This window comes from Empidonax traillii, unplaced genomic scaffold, assembly GCF_003031625.1.
Source record: "Empidonax traillii isolate 1590-97213 ecotype Southwest subspecies unplaced genomic scaffold, ASM303162v1 scaffold433:size1479616, whole genome shotgun sequence".
NCBI lineage: Eukaryota > Metazoa > Chordata > Aves > Passeriformes > Tyrannidae > Empidonax > Empidonax traillii.
The window spans coordinates 1,086,125-1,110,155 of NW_020955626.1; the positions used below are offsets into that span (position 1 = coordinate 1,086,125).

Consider the following 24,031-nt stretch of genomic DNA (forward strand, 5'->3'; position numbering starts at 1 on the left):
GGGTCATTTTCTGCAGCTGTAAATCAAACCAAACAAAATCACTACACTGCTTTTGTAAATCCTTTGATGTGTATCGATGTACAATATTGTCTGAAGACCTAAGTCAGACTTACAACATGATTGTTCTTATTTTCTTATTGTTCTCACTGGATTGATGCTGTATTGAATTGCTACACAACAATCAATTTTGGTTCAAACTGGGTGGAAATACCTTACAAATTGCTGTCACATTATCAATGAATGAAAGCTTGGGTCAGGAACCTCTAGATACCTAACCTAAGCTGCATTACTGGGCTCAGAAGTATCTACTGTCCAACACCCCACAGCATTTTAATTATTAATCCATGCCCAGGGGTTGGACAGCCTGTCACTCTCAAAATGAATGTTTTGCAGAAGCTTAAAAGAAATCTAAAATGTAAATGCGAATGGGAATTTGTGCGAGTTTAAAGCATGAAGGAAAAAAAAAATCTGGATTGTAAACCAGTTTCTCATTGTTCTTTAGTTAAATGTTTAAACCACCCCATCTTCCCCGAGAAGGTGACTTTTCTCATTGTTGGATCTCCGTGAATACAGGCAGGCTGGGAACTGACGCAAAATGAAATCATCCTCTCTGTATGTGTTGTTATTACAAGGTGTGTCAAATACCTTACAAGGAGTAATTATCATTTCTGTTTCATTAATGAAGAAGCTGAGTAGCCTCACCCCCTTTGCCTGAGATCATGCAACAAATCGGTGATGAAACTACCTACGAGCTTTTTGTATTCTAGGATTATGTTTAATTGCTTCACCTTGGAAAATGGAAGGAAAAGATGATTTGCTGTGAATTGAAATCTTTTCCAGTTAGTTGAGAGAGCTGGGCTGGATTCTATGAGGGCACTTCGTCTGTTCATCCTGGAGGAGAGGGAGGTCAGACCTCAGGGGGGTCTGCAGTCCTCCCGAGGGGCAGCTCCGCCACCAGGACAGGGCCCCAGGAAAGGCCTGGAGCTGTGTCAGGGGAGCTTTAGATCAAATACTGGGAAAAGTTCTTCCCCCAGAGGATGGTCGAGCACTGAACAGGCCCCCCCCCCCTCCAAGGCTGTCAGAGCTCAGGGAGCGTTTGGACAACGCTCTCAGGGACAGGGTGGGATTGATTGTTGGGGTCTGCAGGGCCAGGAGTTGGCCTGGATGATCCTTGTCTGTCCTTTCCAACTCGGGATATTCCGTGATCTTCTTGAACAATAAAAGGGAGACGGGCACGACCCTGCACAAACAGGGATTTGGTTGGTAAGCGTGGGGGAGGCGCAGTCGCCCTCAGCCTGAGGGGGAAGGAAAGCACAAAAGCTCCCCAGGAGGCTGGCGCGGGGGAGGCTCCGCGTTCCCATCCCCTTCCCCGAGGATCTGCCCGGCGGAGGCGGCATGGGGAGGGCGATAACCCGCAGTTGAGAGGAGGAGAAGGGCAGAGGCGCCCCCCGAGCCTCCCTGGGAGCGGGGGGTGGTCAGTCGGGCGGGCGCCTTTCCCGCGCCTTTCCCGCCTCCTCCCTCACGGCCGCGCGGCCACGCCCCTTCACGCGCCGCCACCTCCCCTCGGGGCGGCCACTCCCCCTCGCTCGGCCCCGCCCCGCCCCCTGGTCCCGCCCCCGGCGGGCGGGGCCGCGGGGCCGCGCACGGGCACGGCGCGGGCGCCATGTTGGAGCGTCGCTGAGCGCGGGGTCCGGCTGCGAGCGCGGCCCGGTCTGCGGGGCTGGGGCGGGGGAGCCGCGGGGGGGACCGCCCGGGCCGACCATGGACGTCGAGAGGCTGCAGGAGGCGCTGAAAGGTGGCGGGCGGGGGGGCTGGGCGGCGGGGTGTCGGGGAGCGGTGTCCCCGCGCTCAGGGGGAGACGGGGGGGTTCCTCAGAGCCTGTGGGGGGAGCGCCCCGCGCTGAGGGCGGCAGGTCCCCCTCTCCCGACCCCTGGCGGGGTCCCCGCGCTGTGGGGAGGGGGCTGCTCGCCGTGAGGGGTCCCACGGAGCGGGGAGAGCGCGGGGGTCGCTGTGGGGAAGGGGAGGGCAGAGCCCCCGGTGCCGCTGCCCGGCGACCCTCAGGGCTGAGTGTGGGCCGTCAGGGACCCTCGGCTGCAGGCCCGGGGCTGCCTGGCCCGCCCGCCCCTTTCCCCGCGTCCCAGTCCCTTCCCCCGCGGTCCTGCCCTTTCTCCCCGCATCCCACCCCCTTCCCCCTGTTCCTGCTCTTTCCCCCCGCATCCAGGCCGCTTCCCCCCTTGTCCCGGCCCCTTCCCCGCATCCCGGCCCTGCCCGGACCTGTCCCCTTCTCCCTCCCCAGCCCACCGTGTTCTGTGCTCAGCCCGAGGAAATCGGCCTCTTTCTTTGCTGTAGCTGCTCAGAAGAAGTTGCTAATCAACTTCTGATACTCCAGTGCGTGCGGTTTCTCCACTGGAGAAATATTAGGTGTTTTACAGGGCTGGGAAAGCTGGTGGAGCTCTTGGGAGCAGCCGGAGCGTTGTGAGAGTGCGACAGTGTTTGTGTGGGAGCTGTACTGATAACTAAAGCAAATAGCTAACTATTATGAATTGTTGTTGTGTCCCGTCCTCTTTTACCATTCCTTTTGTGTCGTTCTCATGCCAACAGATTTTGAGAAGAGGGGGAAGAAGGAAGTGTGTCCAATACTGGATCAGTTTCTTTGTCATGTGGCTAAGACTGGAGAGACGATGTAAGTGTGACTGTTTTGGTGGTCCTCAGTTGTGGCTTATAACAATTCTGTACTTTAGGTCAGTGAGATTCTACCAGGATTCTCTTTTTGCCCGTGGGTTGCTTCAGGGAGCTAAACAAGCTTTCCTTAGTACCCATAATTTTGGGCTGATTGGTTTTGTTTGCTGGTAGTTTTAACTAACGAGGGGGGGAGACTTCTTTTATAGGCTTTGCTCAAGGGTATCTGTCAGGTCTTACTGATCCTGCTCAGCCCAGTAAAAACCTGTTGCTTTCTCTTCCTTTTATGTGAGATTCAGGTTTTGTAAATGGCGAGTTTACCCTGCCGCAGTTTCTGTTGTAAACTGTTGTAATAACTGCGTTCGCAGTATCTAATTGTGTTATTTACAGAAAGATATCGGTGGCTCAGAGTATTTCTCTGTGGGCTCTGTAACCGTGCTGTGATTGTGCCTGCTCTTGGCGAGGAGGGGAGAGCCGGGAGGAGCCGTGTGGGAACTCGCCTGGATCCCCCTGGCTGCTCAGCTCGCCCGGGAGTTTCCCTTCTCCCGGACTTTGTTCCCTGCCGTGCGGAGGTGCGGGAGGCAGCGGGAAGGAGCCGCGCTCCTGCTCGGGGATGAGCGCTGGTGCTGGGTGACTTCCTTGCGGCTCACTATTTGGCAGGAAGGGGAAAGGCTTCCCCGGCTGCGTTGCTGCAGCTCTGCTCACTTTCTGGCTCCCGGGCTGTCTCCTTGTTTTTGAGGCCTAGTGCCAGGCTACGGCTCCAGCAGGAGGGATGTGCTTTTACGAGTGTTTTGTGAGCAAGCAGTGACCACAGGGGCTTTGTTTGGGTTTCTAGAGTCCCTCCAACTTGGGAGAGGTTTGTAGGTTTCGATGGTTTTTTTTGTGTGTTTTTTTTTTTTTTTTTTTTTTTTTTCGTAGCTTTCAAGCTTGGATTGATGGTTTGGAAAGAAAAACAAGTTCTGAAATGTACTTTGCTCTTTGAATAAAAGGCTCAGGCTCAGCAGACATACACAGCTGTAATGCTAAATATTTTGGTGTAGTTCTTATTACACAGTAAGCCCATACTAAGATATGTTTAAAATATCCTCTTCTGAGATATTTCTTCAGGTTGTTTTTGTTGTTTCTGCCACTATTACATATATTCCAAAGTAATTTTAAAAAGTGATTTTGTTAGGGGTGAGTTCTTGTGGGAAATTATTTCCTATCTGAAATTTGGAGAATGAATTTTATTTTCACTTAGGAAATCTACATTTTTTTTTAATATTTTTTATTTTGTTTTTACAAACTTAAACCTGAACTGGAATCTGTCATCTGAAACTATACAGACACTGTTTCCAGATTTTTCGTTGGGCTTTTTTGGGGATCTGTAGCTCTTTTCAGCATTTTTGAACCTTTCAGTTGAATTAAATTGTTTTTTAAAAAGTGTTGGATATGAACATCAGAGGTGTCTAATGTAATTTGGAGGCAGACATGGAAATGTTGTTCTATAATGTTAAATTTGCTTCCCATTATCTACCAAAGTCTGTATTTCTTCATCAAACATGCTTGTATTTTCACTGCCATGTTATGTATAGAAATATCAGGAAAAAATGAGTAAAAGACTGAAATCTCATGGGAATCATTCATGTAAAAATTGGTAATATGCATTTTAAGAACTTAACATATTTTTAAGCTAGTACAGCTTGACCACTGTAAAAGTGTTCTTGAATATACAAACCTACCAAATACACATAAATTTAAAATGAGCTCGATATTCTTTATTTCCTCTTATGCAAAACTAACTTTGTTTAATAGAAATCTAAACCAGTAATAAATAGATACTCTGGAACGAGAAGATAAAATAATAGTTTGCAGTGACATTTATTAGGATTTTTACAAAGTTCAGAGTAGCTTACAAAAAAAAAGGAGGATGGTTCAGTCAGAGGTAATTGCACCAATGGTTTGCAGAGCTGATTATTGAAAAACAATGGATCTGAGTCACAGCCTGTTCCTGAAGTAAAAGCCAAAGAGCACCATGGAAGTGAGGACCGAGGCAAATCAGGACAAGTGAAATATGAAGTAGTTTTGCTTTGAGTTATTGTTTATAGGAGAGTTACACAGTGTTAATGGGGGTTCTGCCAGCTTTTTAACTTCGTGATGAATGCTGATTTTTAGAGAATATACTGCAGTCTACATTCTGGGTTAAATCTTCTCACCCTCCATAGCTCTTCTGGACACAGTTGCAGCAGCTCCTGTCAGCAATTAGTAAACTTAGTTTGAAGAGATACTAATAAAGCCAATTAAAATGACTCTTAAGGTTCTCCTCAAAGCACGGTGGTGACACATGAAGCTTGTTCAACAGATGGGAAGCACAGGCTCACGCAAGGTCGTGTGGTACTCCCTGCCCCCACTTGCTACAAAGTGCTTATTCATCTGAGGGAGTTGGGAACAGGTAGGTGCAGGTTTAGGTGAGGCTCTGATCTTCCTGGGATTTCTCTTGGCAGCAGCCTGGGCTGGGGCAGCCTGTGTGTTACTATTTTACTCGCTCTGGTTCAGCTGCCTGGGAACCTGGAGCAGGAAAAGTGCTCCCGGTTGGGAGTCCCTTGGACAAGGTTCAGCTCCTGGATCCGGCCTGGTCTGTCCCTGGTGACTGGGGTGTCAGACTCCAGCACAGCTGAAGAGGTGGTGAAGGGGAGGAACAAAGGGGGAGAGATATTAAAGCCACTGCAGCTCTGATAAGGCTCTTGGAATGTGTCTTTATTGTCATTAAAGGCCTTTTCATTTCCAAGGAAGGTGTGGAATAAAAACACTGCTAATTTTGGTTGTATTATCAGTGTGAGCTTAGTTGTGTTATCGGTGCTGGGCAGTAAAACCCTGATGGTACCATCGTGTGTATGAACTTCATCTTTTTGAAGTTGGAGCTTTCCTCCTGTGCAGAGTTAAACATTCACTTAATTGCTTGTGAGATTATAGCCTACATTTACAAAAGCCAGTCTAAACTTCCTATATTGGAAGTGACAGAAGCAAAAATCTGATTGCTTGGCTGCTTCAAAATGTTTTTCTTTCTCAATAGTTGCTATGGTAAGACTTAGCCTTAGGTGAAGTATTAAGTTTATGGTTCAACCTTTTCTAAACTTGTCTTGAGTCTTAGGACTTTTTTTTTTTTCTAGAGGAGTGACATACTCCTTAATTGACCTGACTTTTAATTGACATACCGACATGGAATTTCCTTAGTGAGATCAAGTATAGTCAGAGACGATTGTTGTAACCTCCTTGTCTCTAGTCTGTAACAGATCAGTGTGACTTGCAAATCCGAGGAAAGTGAAGAGAGAGGAAATTTGTTAGTCTTAATACTTTATCTGAAAGACCTTTAAAAACAGGATATGTTTTTGTGCTTTGCATAAGAAAGCAACTTATCTGTTTTTTTCTGAAGTAGAAATGGTTTTAAGAGATAGGGTGGAAGTCACAGCACTGCAGTGCTAGAAGTGAAATGCAGCAGTGAAGTTTTTTTTATTGTTTCTAAAGAATTCTTAAAATAGATATGAAATTGATTTATCAATTGTGATGTTGCCCTGTATTTAAAATATATTTTCTCTTACATCTTAGGAAATTTTCTTGTTTTTTTGAATCACTCTGCCCCTTCAATAGCAAAAATGTTTTCAAACTATTTATTTAGGTCCTTCACCAAGAAAATCCAATTTATTGAACTGGAAAGGAAAATTAGGATTTTCTAAAGTGGAAAATAAAACTTAGAAAACAAAAGCAATCAACAATTTTATGTCTGTTTTCTCTGCATTTCCCCTGCTCCTGCCCTGGGGCAGGAAACCTATAATGGCTCACTGTAGTGGAAAGTGTAATACAGATGCTTAGTGAGAATGAAGGAATCCAGAAATAAGTAGGGAAGTACCAAAATGTGGAGAAATACAGTATGTAGGCAGAAGTGAGTAACTGTAAAATACTTTCAGGCTTAAGTAGAGATCCTGACCTGGGCAGGATGTGATGCAGCTATACCAGTTCTTGCCTGGAATGCAGCATAAACAGCCATTAAAATAAATCCTGGTTTTATTTCTTCATGCAGTGACATTCTGTCCTCAGAGTTTCCCTGGAAGATCTGAAATGTTAATCTGAACCTCATCTGAGCCTGAAGACAGAAGGAAGTTATCTCTTGACTTGCTTCCTTGAGAACCAACTGAGTGTTTTTCTGCAAAATTTCTTGAGTCAAGTTTAATACATGGGATTGTGGAGCAAACAGGGACATCGATCCTGTCATCATAGAATAGTTGGAAGGGGCTTCTGGAGGTGATCCAGGCAGACCCTGTGCTCAGGGGCAGCTGCTTCAAATTGCTCAGGGCTTTGTGCAGCATTTCTGGAAATCTCCAGTGATGGCAATTCCATGGCCTCGGTTTGGCTCCCTGTGTGGTGTTGTGTGAGCCCAGGTCAGACACTCCTGCATTGTTGACTCGGGAATGCCGGGCAGAGGGGTCTGTTGTGCTGGGCGTGGTCACAGCATGGGCTGACAGGTGCTCAGCTTCCCCTGCACTCCCGCACTGGCTCTGGGCACCATCATCTGGAAGTGGCTGCAGTTTGGGGCTGATGCTCCCCTGGGCCCGCAGCTGCCCAGCCCTGCCATGGCACACTGTGCTGTGTGTCTGGCTCAGGCTGAATTTACAGCGTGTGCTGATCTTCCCTCCCCGTCGGTCAGTCAGGTGGATCAGGGACAATTTGCCTTTGGTAAATTACATAACTGTAAATGTAAGTTACATAACTGTAGTTCTACCAAAGATAATGGGCAAAAAAATACTTTTAACCCTTTTCTGATTCGCGTACCTCGTGTAGCAGTGAACTCTTTTCTTACTGCGTTTTTAATGCTTTTTGAATCAGTTTAACTTTTGTATTACGTTGTTGCAGGAGTAAAATAGTTTGTCAGCTGTGGGAGAGATCTGAGTGAAGATACAGTAGCCATGAACTTCTGCAAGAATAAGTTTGCATTCTCAGCTTAAGTGTTTTAACCATGTACTCTGAACTCTTGTATAAACATCCTTTCTCATGTTACAGATGTATAGATTTTTTAGTTGTATGTCCTTCAGCATGTTTCACGTGCTTAAATTTGTCTACTTTCTTCTCTAAAGTATATTCTCTGATTTTATTTAGCTGGTGATTTTCTTGCTCAACATGTGTATGCCAGTATTTTTTCTGATTTGAAGACAAATAATTATCTGGAGATCTTAGTACCTATTTGGAGAATATAATTCCCTATTATTTTTTTAAACAATGAAATAAAACAATTCTCAAGTTTCTGCCATAAAAAGCTGGATAATATTTTTCTGGAAGAAGTCTGAGTGCCTTTTTTGGTATAAGCCTCTTCCATTACCATTTTCTTAGTGAAGCGAGAGATATGAGTAAACTTCCTTGCATTGTTCCCCACTATTATTCCTCACTAACTCCATTCCACTAAATGTCTGGAATTATTCCCCACTAATTCCCATTCCACTGACACTGTTTTGTGTCTCATAATCCACTGATGCCTGCAATTAGAGGGGTCTGGGCTGCAAAACCCGGTGATGTTTCTTTGTCAAAGCTTGGTTAACTCCTTGCTCCTTTACCTATATTATAAAAACCAGATCTGTATATGTATCAGATAGTATCTGATAGTAGAAGTACCTCAGAGGAACCAGTTGTGATACTGATGAAATCACTTGCTCCTTTGGGAAACACACTGTTGTAGTGTTTTATTTTAAGTGCTGCCACTTCATATCTGTTGGGAGTGGGGTTTATGGTGTAAAGGTCAGACTTTAACTGCCATTATAAAATGTGTGTGATGAACTGATCCTAATAAACTTTAGTCTCTCTGTAGAGTGCACATGTAAGGAAAGACAGAAGGCAAACTGATCACAGCAGTGACTTGTCAGGGTAATTGGGCTGTTTTACCCACAAATGTAGCTGTTTTTGCATTCAGACTTCAGTCTGTAAGCACATCTCCCTTCCCTGTTGCCATACACAGTTGTTTGTGTAAGCACACTGCCTGCTAATATGTTTTCAGCCAGTTCATGTTCACTGTGCACAGAAAACCACCCCACTGTTTATGCTGTAGCAGTTTCAATACAGTTAAACATGTTTCTGATGATCAGTTTTAGAAGTAAAACTGCTCGAAGACAATTACAAGATTTCCAGGATGGCTACAGCTGGTGAGGCTTGGTTTGGAAGTGGTGATGATGCACAAACACCTGATGCCTGTGTGTGAGGTCACTGAGGTGGGTACACCTCGTCAGCCCAAGCTCAGCGTGTGTCTGTGTGTAGAAGCCAGTTTGGGTGGCTTTTGTTTCTGTTTTGGAAGGAATTAATAACAGAATTGCCCTTTACCTGCTGGCAGTGGTGCTGCTGTGAGGGCTGTGGTCTCTGCAGGACAGTGCCTAAGCTGGCAGGTGTAGGGGTACAGTGCAAATCCAGGGTGCACTTTCCTAATCTGGTTTCCCAGCTTTATTCCTTGATGTAGTGAAGATCTGACCATGTGATCTCAGTGTGGTCTGCTGCTCCTCTGAGGTAACCAGGTCATTTAACAGTGATAGTTACACTTACCAGGGGAGTTACAGCACTTCTTGTGTGTATTTGATTGTTCTGCACAAACCGATGATACCTTGAGCAACACAGGAGTCCTATATTAGTAGATACGTGGAATTTAGTTTATTTATGGAAGAGCTGATGTACCCATATATGCAGTTATCCAGACATTAATTTTATATTACTCATAGTATACAAGTTTATTGAGGAAGTGTCATCTTTTAATACTCCTGTATTCTATCTGCATCAACTCCAGAGTGCTATGGAATGATATCACACCTTTGCCTGGTGGGTTATTTTTCTGTGCAGTATCTGTTGAATCAGATCACTCTGAACTGTGGCGTGGAATTCCTGCAGAATTTCCACTACACAGTGCACAGCATCACTCTTGAAACTCGGTGAACTGTTCTGTCAAATTTGATCTGAAATGGAAATAAACAAAAGCTGAGAACAATCCCCAGAATTGTTAGAGGAGGAGTCAGTACGGCTGTCTAAAGCTCAACAAAACGTTCAGTCATGTTAAGGCAGATCTGAACTCTGTCAGTGGTTTTGGGGAGGCATTTTGACACAGAGGGTGCCTATCTGCTATTGATGATCTGTGGTGAGTGTTCAGATGCAGCTGCCTTTGGCAGAGCAGAGGGATATAAATGTTCTTCAGGCTTTTGTGGTTGTAACTTGGGAGAGACGTCAGATTCCTTCCTTCCCCATGGGCTTTTTGTGCCAGCCGCTTGAGTGAGATCGTTTGCAATTCTAAGGTTAATTCCAATGGCCTTGAACTGAAGTTTAAAGATTCGAAATGGAATTTCAAGAGTGTGGTCACTGAAATCACGACACTCTGAGATTTCTACAGAAATGAGGCAGATGTGGGCTGGGAAAACAGTTGCTGTATACACAAAGTGATGACTGAGAGTTCTGAACAGTTGTGTTTGACAGTTCATTTACACAGGAAATATTGTTTAGAAAGTTGTCAGTCACATTAAAAAGTGCACAAAACTCAAGAAAATCTAGTACAAAGGGTGCTAACAAATATTTTCACAAGGATAAATGTAGTAATTACACAGAATATTGGTAAAATATTATGTGGACTAGAGAAATAAACTTTGGGGTAAAGTGTCCTGTAAAATATGTGTCAGCAGGAAGGTATTGGCTCTGCATATATTGTGGCATAAGTTTAGTGTGCTTGCCTGAGCCAGGGATTTTGCTGCATAATAGAAAAAAAAAAGGTAACTAAATTGTAAATAAGTTTAGTTAGAGCTCAGCTATGAGGACTGGGCTGATATTTATGTGATGGTTATCCAGACTTCTTTGTTTGAAAGACTTGGAGACCTCTGTAGTTGGTGTGCACTTTATAGGAAAGTCAGTATCTGGGATGACCGTTCTACTTTCAATAAGACTTGAGATTTATAATAAATTTTGAGTATGTGCATAAGTAAAATTATATGGAGAGTAAAAAATCAGTAAGGAAAAACTTTAGATATTGGTACGCTGCAGAAGCATGTAGGTGGAATATTTCAATAAATAACCAGTTTATTCTTACCAGCTAAAGGTGACTTCAGGTAAATTTTCAAGTGGAAGAGGGAAAGTGAATGAAAACACCATCTACTTTTACTTTTGGCTTTCAGTTTCTTTGTGTGCGTTGTTTCCTGCTCTGCTCTGTGGAAGCTAATTCTGATGAAGAATGTTGTAATCTTGTACTTTTTTGCTCTGTGGTCAGTTTCTGCCTTGAAAGTAAAAGAAATGAAAGGTACTTGAGTTTGGTTTTAGGGAACTATATTAAGAAATGTACTTTCTAGAAAATTTTGGAGGGAAAAACTTTCCTGTTCCGTGGGACAGCTGTGTTCTGTTGGAGTCAGCTGAATATTTATCAGCAGAGATCAGAATTAGTCCCTTGATGATTACAGATAGTCCTTTAACGTGTTCTTCAGCTGCGTGTTTCCATAACTAAGGCCTAATTTTGTTGTTCCTGGCAGGAGCAGCAGTAATTTGCAGGCAGTAGAGGGATGAACACTCACTACTGAAGTAGATGAAGTTCTAATGCCTGACAGTTTCTGTGGCTCCTCAAGGAGAGCAAAGACTTAATTTAGGCTGACAACAATCAGTGAGTGAAAATGGAAAAACACCTTCTGTGCTTGTGGGAAATACCAGTTTTTCCTCTTTGGAGCCCTTCAATATATTTTTAATTAAAGTGAAAGGTAACATGAGGTCAAATCCTACTGAAGATAAAACGTGAGAGCGTTTTAATTTTCCATGAGTTATCAGGTGAAAGGGAACAGGACACCCCCCCCAGGAAGTGTTTGCCAGTGTTTTCCTAACAGGAGCTCGCTTTTTACAGCAAGGCACAGTGTTCAGTGAATTCACTGTGCTGGAGCACCTCAAGTTTTAGAATTGATTGCTCATTCAGAAACACCCATAGGTTCTAGCACTTGCTTCTGGCTCTAATGTTAAGTTGAGGGGTTTGTCTGCTTGCCAGAAGCATGTGAGAAACCAGCCTACATTGGTGCACAGGGAATTTTACTGATTTTTTGTACACTGCCATTTTTTCCCCCGATTTTTTGTACCCCTCCATTTTTTCCCCCCATTTTTTGTACACCCCTGTTTTTTCCCCCCATTTTTTGTACACCCCTATTTGTTTCCACAATTTTTTGTACCTCCCCATTTTTTCCCTCGATTTTTTGTACACTACCATTTTTTCCCCTGATTTTTTGTACCCCACTAATTTTTTGCCCCGATTTTTTGTGCCCCCCATTTTTTCCCCCCATTTTTTGTACCTCCTCATTTTTTCCCCCCATTTTTTGTACCCTCCCATTTTTTTCCCCCCATTTTTTTCCTGTGGCTGCTGAGTGAGGCAGGGGGTGTAGAAGGAAGCACTGTCCCACCTTGTCAGTGCATATTGGGGCTTCAGGGAAATGTCTTGCCCTGCTGTTAATGGCAGTTGACTCGTGTTGCATTGTTCTGCTGTCATTGTTTAAATAGTTGTCGTGCTTTAAATTCAGGAAGGAAAATAATAGTGCATTACCTGCCTCGTTTATCTTAGGACTGGCATGCCAGGGTGAATGTTGTAATGCAAACATAAACTTACACTGTTTTTCTTTGGGTTTAGGACTGACTTGCATGTCTTCATGTCTTAATCCTTGTGTTTTATGCAGGGTTCAGTGGTCTCAGTTTAAAGGCTATTTTATTTTCAAACTGGAGAAAGTCATGGATGATTTCAGAACCTCAGCTCCTGAACCAAGAGGGCCTCCCAATCCAAATGTGGAATATATTCCCTTTGAAGAGATGAAAGAAAGAATCCTGAAAATTGTCACTGGATTTAATGGGTATGTATCCTTTGTTTTCTAAAATCAGGATAGCAAACTTTTCCCCCACTTTTTAACATAAGAGTTTATATTGTCTGTCTGTGATTGTTCATTTTGCTTCCTGAAATAGCTGAGCAGAAGCAAATATGTACCTTGGGTATATTACAGTGCTTCCAGAACCTTATTGTTCTGTCTTTGAAAATGATGACGTCCTGTGACATCATTCACTTGGGTTTTTTTCAGTGTGCAGTTAGTTTTTAAACAATGCAGTTCAAAGAAACATCGTATTACTTCATGTATTTAAGAGGTTAAATAGATAGTAAAGTCAGATTTCTTTCAGTGTATTTTGAAATACCTAATGGAAAGAAGTCTGTTGGTGTTGAGTTCTCAATCGTTTTGTGGCAGTTCGGTAGCTTTTGAAGAACTCCTACTGTGATAAAGAGGGTGTGACCAGGAGGCAAAAGTGTACCTGGGTTGGAATTGTTGGAATTGTACTGCAGATTCCAATTTATAGCTGGGGTGGTACTTACTAATGAGGGCCTTGGGGTGTTCATCTGTTGCTGACAGTGTCGTAGATTAAAGTGTATCTGTGCCCCTTGCTGCTTTCGTCATTTTGGAAGTTTTTATTTCCTTTCAAATAAAGCTGCTGATTTTTTTTTTTGTCTTACTTGGTGTGTCTTTTTTAATGCCTTGCATAGTATTTTTGCTGTTTCTAAACTGGATTAAATACTTGCCATAAGCTGAGTCATCCTGTTTGTGAGACTCGATGCTTGTTAAGAAAAATGCTGCAAGTCTTTCTCAGCCTGATAATAAATGGGCACGTTCCTGATCTTGCCTCCCTGTTCCACTGAAATTTCAGCTTTGGAGGTGCTACTAACACATCCTTAGTATTTTATTTTGCAGTTTAAGCATCTCACAAGTCAGCTCTCCTCTTCCCAACCCACCCCCACCCCCTCCAGTTGCTCTCGTGTAGGAGACTTCTAAGAATGTGAAATTCCGCTTGTTCTCAGCCACCCAATATTTATACCGGGCTACTTCACTGCAGGAATTTAAAAACAAACCTAGCCTTTATGCTCCAGTCTGCCTCTCTCCCGCCTCCCCCAGCTTTTTGTTAATGCTCCGTTGCCCACAGAGTGGGTAATGTTCTCCCAGGGACAGCTGATGAATGGGCTGCTGTTATCTGCTGTTGTTCCCAAGAGCACGGACCAAACCTCTGGATGGCCGAGTCTGGAGCTTACCCTGTGCCTGAGCTCTTTCCATCCCTCCCAGGGAGCTCAACTTCCTCCAGGCTGGCACTGAAACTCCAGGCTCTGAGGCAGCAAACTGCACCAGTAATTACCTGAGAGAAAGTAAAGATGTTGCAGATCTGGGGTTGTAGAGAGGCTCATTCCATAAATCCTGTGACCCCCTCCCAGTGAGGGCAGGACTGGGGAATCTGAATCCTGTGGAGATGTGGCCAGAAAGTAACAGCAGCAGGTCCTGGGTGGTGTGATCAGGTATATTCAGCTTCTTTAGAGTTGTAGATGTCACTTCACGGTACCAGAGCAGAGTAGGAGGCTACTTGATGTGACTTTATTATTACTGGGATTTTTAAATTAGTGTTGGTTTAAAAGAGCAGGGAAAGAGATTGTTAAAACGAGCAAGTTTTTGAACAACTTTTCTGTTTAGAGTTGAAGAAGTAACGAATAAGGAATGACCACTGTTTCAGGGTCTCCCTAGCTAAGTGTCTTTCAAAGAAAGCACAGACTGGCTTTTTAACCTGTCTGTGTCTTACTTAGCATGGTGTCAGAGGCTTTCAGAGCCAGATTCTCATGCTGTTCTTTACAACTGCTTTGGAGTAGGAAACTTCATAAGACTGGCCATTTTTTTATCTTTTGTTAGTAAAAGAAAGTTCCAATATAAGTTATTGAGGACATTTGATGACAGAAAAGTCTTCACAGCATCAATAAAATGCTACAATTTAATATATCTGTTATAAGTAATTTTCCCAGATCCCTCCTGAATCCTGTCTGTGCAGTGAATTTTTGGTTTGTAGTTCATTCTGAGCTGTAGTGCTGGAACTGCAGTTCTGAGTGTGTTCGTATGGAATTTTAAGTGGTTACCTTAAGTGGGCAGATCAAGACTATTCATGCAGCTCATGTGCTGAACTAATTAGATTTCTGAGCATTTACAATCAATTCTCATACTGCTCACAAACTCCTACATTGGTGTTCCTGTATAGATTTGCACCACTTTAAATTACTTCTGTTTTAAGATCACTTTTGTTAAAGTATTTTAAAGCAATAATTTCATCAAAAAGAGTTCCTGAGGTCAAGTTAACTTTGGGTTCTGCCCACTGAAAACATTTACAAATGTTGAAGGAGTTCCCCGCAGAGGCTGTGGTAACGGGACACCTGGTGCCATCTGCTGCTCAGAACACGAAGTTCACTTTGCTCTGGAAAATTTTGGAGGGAAATGAACTGGCTTTTGCTTTTGTTTGAGCTTTTCACGGTTGAGAATGAAATAAAAAGGCAGCTTTTACTTCTGGAGTTAAATGCAGGCTGCACACTCCTGAATTTGCTTGTTCCCAAGTAAGACAGACGGGGGTTGATGTTCCAAAACATGTCACAGCATTTCTGAAGTATGTGAGGTACAGCTAAATCCAAATCAGCCAGACAGTGATTCCCCAGGATGTCTTACAGATCTGACTGATGAAAAATAATTTAAAATTTAGTGTATATTTTCTTTCAGTAGAATAAATTGATTTTGAACTTTAAAATAGCAAAATCTCTTTAATTATGGACTTCTCAACCCAAACCCAAAATGGCCATCACAAGAAACAGCAGGTCAAATTAGTGTTGTATCTATGTGGAAAAGTTAACAGATCAAGTAAATTCTTTGTGACTTAGAGTTGAGAATTTTGCTAAAAGAAGGCACTGCACAGAAGGTCAATGTTACGAATATGGTTGGACTTGATGATCTTAAAGATCTCTTCCAACCTTGATGATTCTGATTCCATGAAGAATGTGGTTGTCAAAGATTGCTGGGTGACCAAGAGTTGCTGAAGACCAAGGGAAAGGAAATTAACGGTGGCAGAACCATTGCCAAGCTTAAGAGGCTTCGTGTGATAAACTGAGTTAAAAGGAACACTTGTTCCTGTGCTTTTTTCTGGTTTGTTGAGGATTAGAATTTCCTCAGTAACACCATGTACAGGCAGTTCTGAAAAACATAATTAAATTGTTGATACTTAGTCACTCTGTGATTACCACCTGCTTTTAGTTAAAGTGAAGTGTCGTGTGGGATGATAAATCGTAGCTGTGCTGACCTGTTTGTGCTGAGCTGGGGACAGAGCAGGGCACCTCCAAGATGTGGCTTTTTAGCTAATGAACAAAGCCTGAGATACAGACTGTGTTAGCTAATGAAACAGGCTGAAAACACCATGTACTGAGTTCCTCAGGGAATAATAAAAAGTGAATTTTGACAAAAATTGACAGAATAGGAATAAATACACACATGCATGTAAGTCTGTATTGATGCTGCTCTGGATTTGTTGTATTGCTGCTCAAGAAATGGGTCTTAAATATTGTATTGTGCCAAATATTCCTCCTAGATAAATTTTTTTTAATGCTTATGGCTTCATCTTGATCTGTAAAAATGCATGATTCTCTCTTGGTTTACTGAAATATTTTTGTCAGAAGTTTGTTAAAATGCGACACTGAGCTTGGGATGAAGGTGCGTGACATCTCAGGTGAATGTCTGTAAAGCATTGCCTGTCTCAAAGGCCAGGGATGAAATTCAGTGCACGATGCACAACTGTCAAAACCCAAAATGTGTGAATGTGGTGCCTGTGGGTATATACATCACTCAGAGTTTAATTATTAATTTTTTAAATTAAATTTTAATTATTAAATTTTTTTTCCTGATCTGTTCCTTGATAGATAAGTACACTGTCCAGTTGTGGCAAAATGGAGTGTTTGTAACAGCTGAAGTATAATGGTTGTGCTGATTTAATGCTTTATCTGTAAATGCGTTTTGTAAAACATGAAATAAACTGCAAGTTGAGACTTTTTTAGCTCTAGTGTGTATGACTCAAATTTGTTTTGAATCACCATTTCTGCTCTGTGTATTGGAATAATGCAGTCAGAAACTTTACTGTTGATGATCTGATTTCCTTTTTGTTGTTTTATTGCATCCTTTGAGTTGTGGGACGACGCATTTAGGATTCATTCCGTCTGTGTTTTGTGCTGCTGAGCTCAGAAGGCAGAGCTTTGTGTATGAGACAGGGAAAAATAAAGCTATTATTGCTGTTAGTAACAAATTTCCCTGCAGTTTTTGTTCCACCTTCTCAGTTAGGGACAGAAAGCAATAATGTTGTTGCTTCTTAACAGTCATACTTGTGAAAATAAAATTAAATTGTTATAAATCTATTTCATTGCAGCATCCCCTTCACTATTCAGCGACTCTGTGAGTTGCTGACAGATCCTAGGAGGAATTACACAGGAACAGACAAATTTCTAAGAGGTGTGGAAAAGGTAAGTACTCCTCTGGGAGAGAACGCAGCTCCACAGTGACAGCTCCCACTGAATAACTTCCCAGTTGCTCCCAAAGGTCTCGTGGTTTCACTGTGGCTCAGAGTACACCTGATGGCTGCTCTTAAGTGTATGAGTTTGTTTTGTACCAGTTCTAAAATAACTTGAGACATAAAAATAAATCTCAGGGCTGCAACTGTTGTGTTTCCTAATCACTGTGCAGTACTCCAGCTGTAGTTTGTGGAGGGTGGATTGACGCTTTTTGTATTGAGTCCTAGTTAGAAAAAAAAAAAATCAGCTGAAATAATTTGAATTTTTTGATCAGGCATTTCCTTCCACATTTGAGTTCAGAGTAGATCCAGAGGTGAAGGAGAAGGGAGGCCCCTTCCCCACAGTGTCTTTTGTTTAGTATTTGAATTCCATGGTGTGGAGGACTGTGCTTTCAAAAAAGGACACTGATGTTGTGTATTTTATAACCTGTGTCAGAATGTGGGATTGTCCAAAAGTCAGTAACAGACTTTCGGGATGTGCTTCCACATAGGATTTTTTAGCATTTCCGAATACTTTGTTTTCCAGAGATCCTTCAGTTAAAAATTACAAACACCTGGGCCTGAGGCTTAATGTGCTGCTCTTATTAGGACAGTAACCCACTTCAGAAAATACTGAATTTTAGTGTAATTATGACCTGACCTGGTAAGAGGGAGCAGAGATACTTTAACAGATATCACCAAAATCCTGTAACTCTTTTAAGTTTTGGGATGTTGTCAAGAGCTGAAGCTTCTGTTTCTGAACTCTTGATGTGTTTATTTGTTTGTGTGTTACAGAATGTCATGGTTGTCAGCTGTGTATATCCATCTTCAGAGTGAGTATAATCTCCTTTTCCATGAAACTTCCAGCTTGTGTTAGTAACAGGGAGAATGTGTGTGTGTGTCTGATGTATTTCTCTTGTTGGCAGCAGTTGTATCTCAAAGACAGAGTTCAGATTTGGTTGTCAATAGCTAAGTCAGCAGCAGGGATGGTGTCTGCAAGTGCAGTAATTTGGAAGTGGATAATGGAGAACCCCGTGGGGACTGACAGTGGGGGCTGTTTAAGTTTGGGGGTGGGGAGTTCTGTGCAAACAAGCTGCAAGTAATTTATTCCTAACATTTTGTTGTTGTTTTGTTTCTTAGGAAAAATAATTCCAGTAGTTTAAATCGGATGAATGGTGTTATGTTCCCAGGAAATTCGCCAGGGTACTCTGACAGGTGAGTTTAGATCCAGGAGGTAACTCCTTCTGGATCAAAGCAAGGCAGTTCTGAAAACAGGTGGTTCAGATCCCTTATTACCTGTTCTGATCCCAAATGGGTAGCCTTAAAAATGATGTGTTACATGGGATAGTGGGGGAATGCGGTAGAGGAGGGATGAACATGCACGCTGTGTACTCTGTGTTTTGATCTCTTTGTAACCTTATTGTTGAGAATTTTTTTTGTTATGTAAATTTTTTGTCATTGTACACGAGGAATGTTTTATTGAATGTAAAACGGCAAAGCACTCGATCTATTTGTTTTGTTTATCTTTTAAACAAGGGCATAGCTGCTTTCTGCCAAATAGGAGCAGATTACTTTATTGAAAAGCTGGGTTAACTTTTTATTATTATTTTTAAAGATCTAATGTAAATGGCCCTGGAACCCCCAGACCAGTAAATCGAACGAAGGTTTCGTTGTCGACTCCGATGACAACAAACGGTTTGCCAGACAGCACAGAACACAAAGAGCCAAGCTTGCAGCAAACAGAAGAGAAGAAACACAGGTTGGTCAGGAGGAATGTGCTTTGAGTTTTTATTGTTCTCAGAGTTTTTTAACTTACATTTTTAAGAATAGTTTAAAAGAGACTGGCCATCCAAGGGATTTATAATGGGAGTCTTAAATCAGAAATGATGGCTTTGAGGTTTTGTCACGAGTGAGTTCTACTGTTATCTCTTATAGTGTGTTTAAATTGAAGTAGCTGGTACTACTTTTTAAAGTCTGACAAGATAGAGAATGTTTTTCTTCAGTAAAAGCTACAGCTGCTTTTCTTGCTTTCAGTGAATCACCAGCATCTGAATCAGAAGGTGCTCAGAGCAGCCCAGTAAAAAATAAGCACTCTGAGGATGATCCTGCAGAAGCAGAAGGACATGAGGTAAAAAGACTTAAGTTCGACAAGGAAGGGGAAGCCAGAGATACACCAAACCAAACTGCCTCCAGTGAAGTCTCTTCAGGCATGGGGGAAGAGACAGAAGCATCCTCCACATCTCAGGATAAAGAAAAAGAGGCTACTTGTGCCAGACAGCACTGTACGGAGGAAGAGGAGGAAGGTACTTCAGATTTATTGTCTTTTTGCATTTTCCAAGGAGTTGGGATTTTCTGTGCTGGAGACTGGTAATGTTGGGATTGCTGGTTGGGTGTGTCATACCTCTGTTTGAGTGTCTTTAATAATGATATAAATTACTCAAATACAGGTAGAAAGTTACGTTCTTTCGCTGAGGAGACTGAGCAACAATCTCTCCACATCCTATTAGAAAAATTGCCTCACTCTGAGCACCTAAATTAAAAAAGAACTGTAATTAGGAGACTAATTTAATTTTTTACGTATTCTCCCAATTTATCTTTTTCTTTTTTCTTTTTCTTTTTTTTGATGGCTCATACATTTGTAAAATATTCCTTCAGATCACAATGGCTGTGGGCTTGAAACAGTCGTGTTTTCATCATTTCCAGAAGACTGTTTCTGAAGGCAAAGGAGGGAAGCAAGAAAAAGTCACTTGTTAGATGTGTCTTTATCCACTCAAGCTTAATTAATCGATGCTTCCTATTAAATAAAATAACTGGCCTTTGTTTTATGGTACATTACCATAGTTTGGATGTCCTGAAGGTGGCTCATGCTTTACATCATCTAATGAAATCTGGGTTTGTCTGTTTTTCCTGTCCTTGGCTGTGTTGTGGAAGTGTTGCTCAGCACAGCTGGGAATGGAAAGTAGCAGGATTAAGGTATGTTTGAAAACGCTTCAATAATGCTCTACTTTCCCTATTTCCAGAGTCCTTCATGTCTCCCAGAAACGTTGGCCCAGACAGAAAAGATCAAGACAAAGACACTGAATCCTCGGGTGCGACCGAAGAGAGCTCTGAGGAGAACAGTCGGATGGAGGAGTCCGACCAGTCGAGGGCAGAGAAGGATTTACACTCGGATGACAGTGAAATTAGTGGATCTGCCAGTAGTGGAGCTGACTGCAGTGAAACAGAAGAGCTGGGGTCCTATGCTAGTGAAACTCCAGAAAACTCCTCAGAGACCCCGATGGAAAACAGTGATGAAGCCACAGAAGCTGCAGATGAACCTATGGAGCAAGACTAATTTAAATAAACTTAGATGCAGTATTTTCCATAAGGCTCCGGTTTTACACTGTATAAATAATTTTATGTAATAAAGTGGACCTTTAGTTTTACAAAAAAGAAGCAGGTTGTAAAATAAAACTTCTCCATGGATTGAACCTCGAAAGAGTTGTACATGATAAGAACTGTGAATACCAGCTCCTTCAGGTCCTGCTTACCGCTGAACTTTCGTTTGGTCAAATCAGTGGTTTGTGTATAGTTTTTTTTATTTAGAATAAAAGTTTTTAAACTGGAAGGTAATTATAATTTTGACAACTTTTTTGGAGATCACCACACCTAGTTGTATGTAAGCAAGAAAGCTTTTTGTCTTGTCTTTTTCTGACAGCTCTTAGCAGTTACTTCATATTTTGGTTACAGTTTCAACATTCGACATGCGAAATATGGGGTTTCAGGCTGGTTTCCAGGTTTTTATTTGAATACACACTATGAAACCTTCTGTTGTGTGTTTAGAATGTGTTACATTTCACACACACATCTGTATGCACGCATGCACACCTGTGTGTACCCTCGCTGTTCTAAGGGGGAAAGGGTATATTTTTCTGTTTCTATAAAAGATAAATACAGCAAATACTTTTTTCTATAGGAAAAGACTGAGTTCACCTCTCAAGGCACTTTGTTCTGCCTCTGGAAAAAAAAAAAAAAAAAAGAAACAAATGAAATCTGGCCCATATGAAACCCTGGAAATACTAACATTGTTGAAAACACCAGAGTAAACACATTCCAAGAGAACTGTTCCGATGACAACATTTTTTGTACACTTCTGAGGTGCCTGAGTGAAAGGAGTTCGTTTATTTATGAGAAAATGTGCTTTATGTTGAGAACGTCGTAATTCAAACATTAGCTTAAACTTTTGTAGGAGAAACGTTTGAAAATAAGAAAATATCTGGGAAGAAATGAGAAGGTACTTGCCTTTTTTTTTTTTTTTTTTGAGCTTGTTGGAGCTTTTGTGAATATTGTAGAGGAGTCTCAGAATTACCCTAAGGTTTGCAGATGGCATCGGTCTGATCGCACCACTGGATTGGAAGGATGGATATGTGACCCTGGTCATGTACCTGAGCTACGAGGTTTAGGGGTGCGTAGAAATCACCATGATTTGTATAACATTTTGGACGTGAACTAAATATTTTTGAACATGCTACTTTGACAGCCAGTGTTACGTTTTTTTTTTTTTTCAGACCAGCTCAAAGCACAAACTACTGCTTTAAACTCAATATTTTCCAGTTCCCATATTTAAAGACATGCAAGCTGCAACCTCCCAGTCACGATTACTGGCTGCCAAATTTATACCTGTTTCTTCAACTGTACCTTTTTGATATTTAGGATTTTTAAATTTCTGTAAAGTAGATTTTTTTGTAGATTGTAATGAGTGCTCACTGCCATTGTGAAACGGTATATAATTGTATAATTTCTGTGTGTAAACTGAATGCTTGGGCTTTCAATACAGTATTCATATAAAGCAATAAATATTAATGTTATGAAATATCTGAGTACATTTTTATCACAATTGTCCCTCTTTGGTTTTTAAGTTCATGTACCTGAAGTACAGAAATGACCTCTAAAATGCATGCTGATAGATTCTTGTACTACATGGTCTGCTTTGTATCGTTTGGGGGGAAATTTAGGTTTTGATTAGTACCAGAATTAATTTGGCTCAGTTGGAATATTCATAAAGTTACTTCTTGCTGATGTTACCTATCAAGTTGTGAGCAGACAGGATTCAGGGAGATGCTTGCCAAAAAAAAAGAAAAAAAAAATCGTATTGATCGAGTTCCCCTTAAAGAAGGAAAATTATACTTTGACTCATTTTCATTGTGCTGAAGGTTTGGATGTGTGTTATCAAATTAAAGGACTGAACCAAAATGATGAGATTAGGAAAGTTTAAGAATATAGTGACATCTTACAGTTCTTTTTTTTTTTTTTTTTTTTTTTTAATATTTTGCCAATGAGAAAATTTTAAGATTTCTAAGTTTAGAGATTTCTGAAATTTTCTTTTAGATTGTTTATTTGTGACGATATTGTCAATAAACTTGTTTAAGCACCTGTGACCTTTCCAGATGTTTGTTTTAGCAGCCTTAGTGCCCCTCCTGCAGAGACCTGCAGAACTTTGAGGTGTGGATCTGCAGCTGATTTTAATGGCTCATGAAAATGAAAAATCAGACTTTAACCTCCCAGTAAGGATCTTAATCCTAATGTGTCCCTCCATTAAATGAAATCTGCTTTGAATTCCCTCACACTCCAGAGTGTGTGGCTTCAAACTGGAGGAGAATGGGGTTACATTGGATATGGGGAAGAGATTCCTGAGTACTGGTGGGGAGGCCCTGGAATGGATTTCCCAGAGAAGCTGTGGCTGCTCCATCCCTGGAAGTGTTTGAGGCCGGGCTGGAGCATCCTGGGATAGTGGAAGGTGTCCAGGGGCTGGAACTGGATGGGCTTTAAGGTCCCTTCCAATCCAGACTATTCTGTGATCCTGTGATTCTGTGTTCCTGCACACAGCCAAATTCAGTGTTTTACTTCTGTAAGGAAACGTGGTTAAACCCCAGAAAACCAGGCAGCAGGTGCTTTAGAACATTCATGGGTGTATTTCCTATTAAAAACTGTTACGTGGGACCAGAGTATAAATAGAAAGTGAAATGGAGTTCAGTTTTCAGAGTACAACATCAAAGTCAGCTCTTAATTCTGCTTTTGATATTAAAAAGAAGTCAAATTTTAAAAATTACTTACTTGTAGTATCCAAGATGTTCAGTCAACCTTGATTTTTAAATCTCAGGGAACGTTGGGATGCTTGCACTAGGGAGAGCTTCCTGCTACAGCATGGATTTGAGATTTCTTTTGTGTAAATCCTCTTGGATCTACTGCTGGCTTCAACAAAGTGAACTTCACTTTTAGTACAAGAATTGTTCTGTGGGTTTCCAAGGCAGAGGCACCTCTGCAGCACCGAGAATTGTTTCTAAACATGACAGCAGGAAATGCTCCTGATCAGAAGAGTAAGTTGGAATTGCATTTCAGTGTGTGCCTGGCCTGGGGGGTGCAGGAAATGGATGAAAGAGATTTCTGCTGCTGCTTCAACCTATGAGAAGTTTTGGTGTGTGGTGGTTTTTACTCGAGCAGCAATCTGAGAAGCTGCATCACGACAATCCTGGGTCTGGAACAAAAGAAACAAGCTTTAATTTTTAGCCAGCAAATTCCTTCTGGCTATAACGTGCTCTCTCTCAGTGCCTGCCTGGTTTAATCGACAGGTTTGGCTCTGAAATGGGCACGCAGAGGCTGTGCCACCACCTGTGCTCCCCGTACCTGTGTGTGGTGAGTTGCTCTGCTCCTGGGCTGCTCCCACAGGCTGGCAGTGGTGACGATATCTTGTCTGCAGCCCTGTGTGTGTGAGCAGGTCCTGAGACACAAGGCACCTTATTCCCAGGGTTCCTACAGCCTGCCAAGAAACATTCATGCCGGCGACTCTTCTGCTGCAGACTGGAGTTTTTGGGTTAGGAAGAGGAGACTGAGAGGGGCTCTCGTTAGTGCATATAAATATCTCCAAGGTGGGTGTCAGAGAACAGTGCCAGAGTCTGTTCAGTGGTGCCCAGTGACAGGATGAGGAGCAATGGCCCTAAAACGA

At 42.1% G+C, this 24,031-nt stretch overlaps 1 protein-coding gene across 1 annotated transcript; it reads left to right on the forward strand.

Annotated features, from left to right (window-relative positions):
* The first annotated feature begins 1,646 nt into the window (after positions 1-1,646).
* Positions 1,647-22,461, forward strand: PPP4R2 (protein phosphatase 4 regulatory subunit 2). Its single transcript, XM_027894591.1, has 9 exons — positions 1,647-1,795; positions 2,602-2,683; positions 12,363-12,533; positions 16,930-17,023; positions 17,845-17,882; positions 18,190-18,264; positions 18,665-18,808; positions 19,084-19,352; positions 20,070-22,461. The coding sequence occupies exons 1-9, from the start codon at positions 1,762-1,764 to the stop codon at positions 20,381-20,383; spliced, it is 1,221 nt and encodes a 406-aa protein (XP_027750392.1). The 5' UTR covers positions 1,647-1,761; the 3' UTR covers positions 20,384-22,461.
* The last annotated feature ends 1,570 nt before the right edge of the window (positions 22,462-24,031 follow it).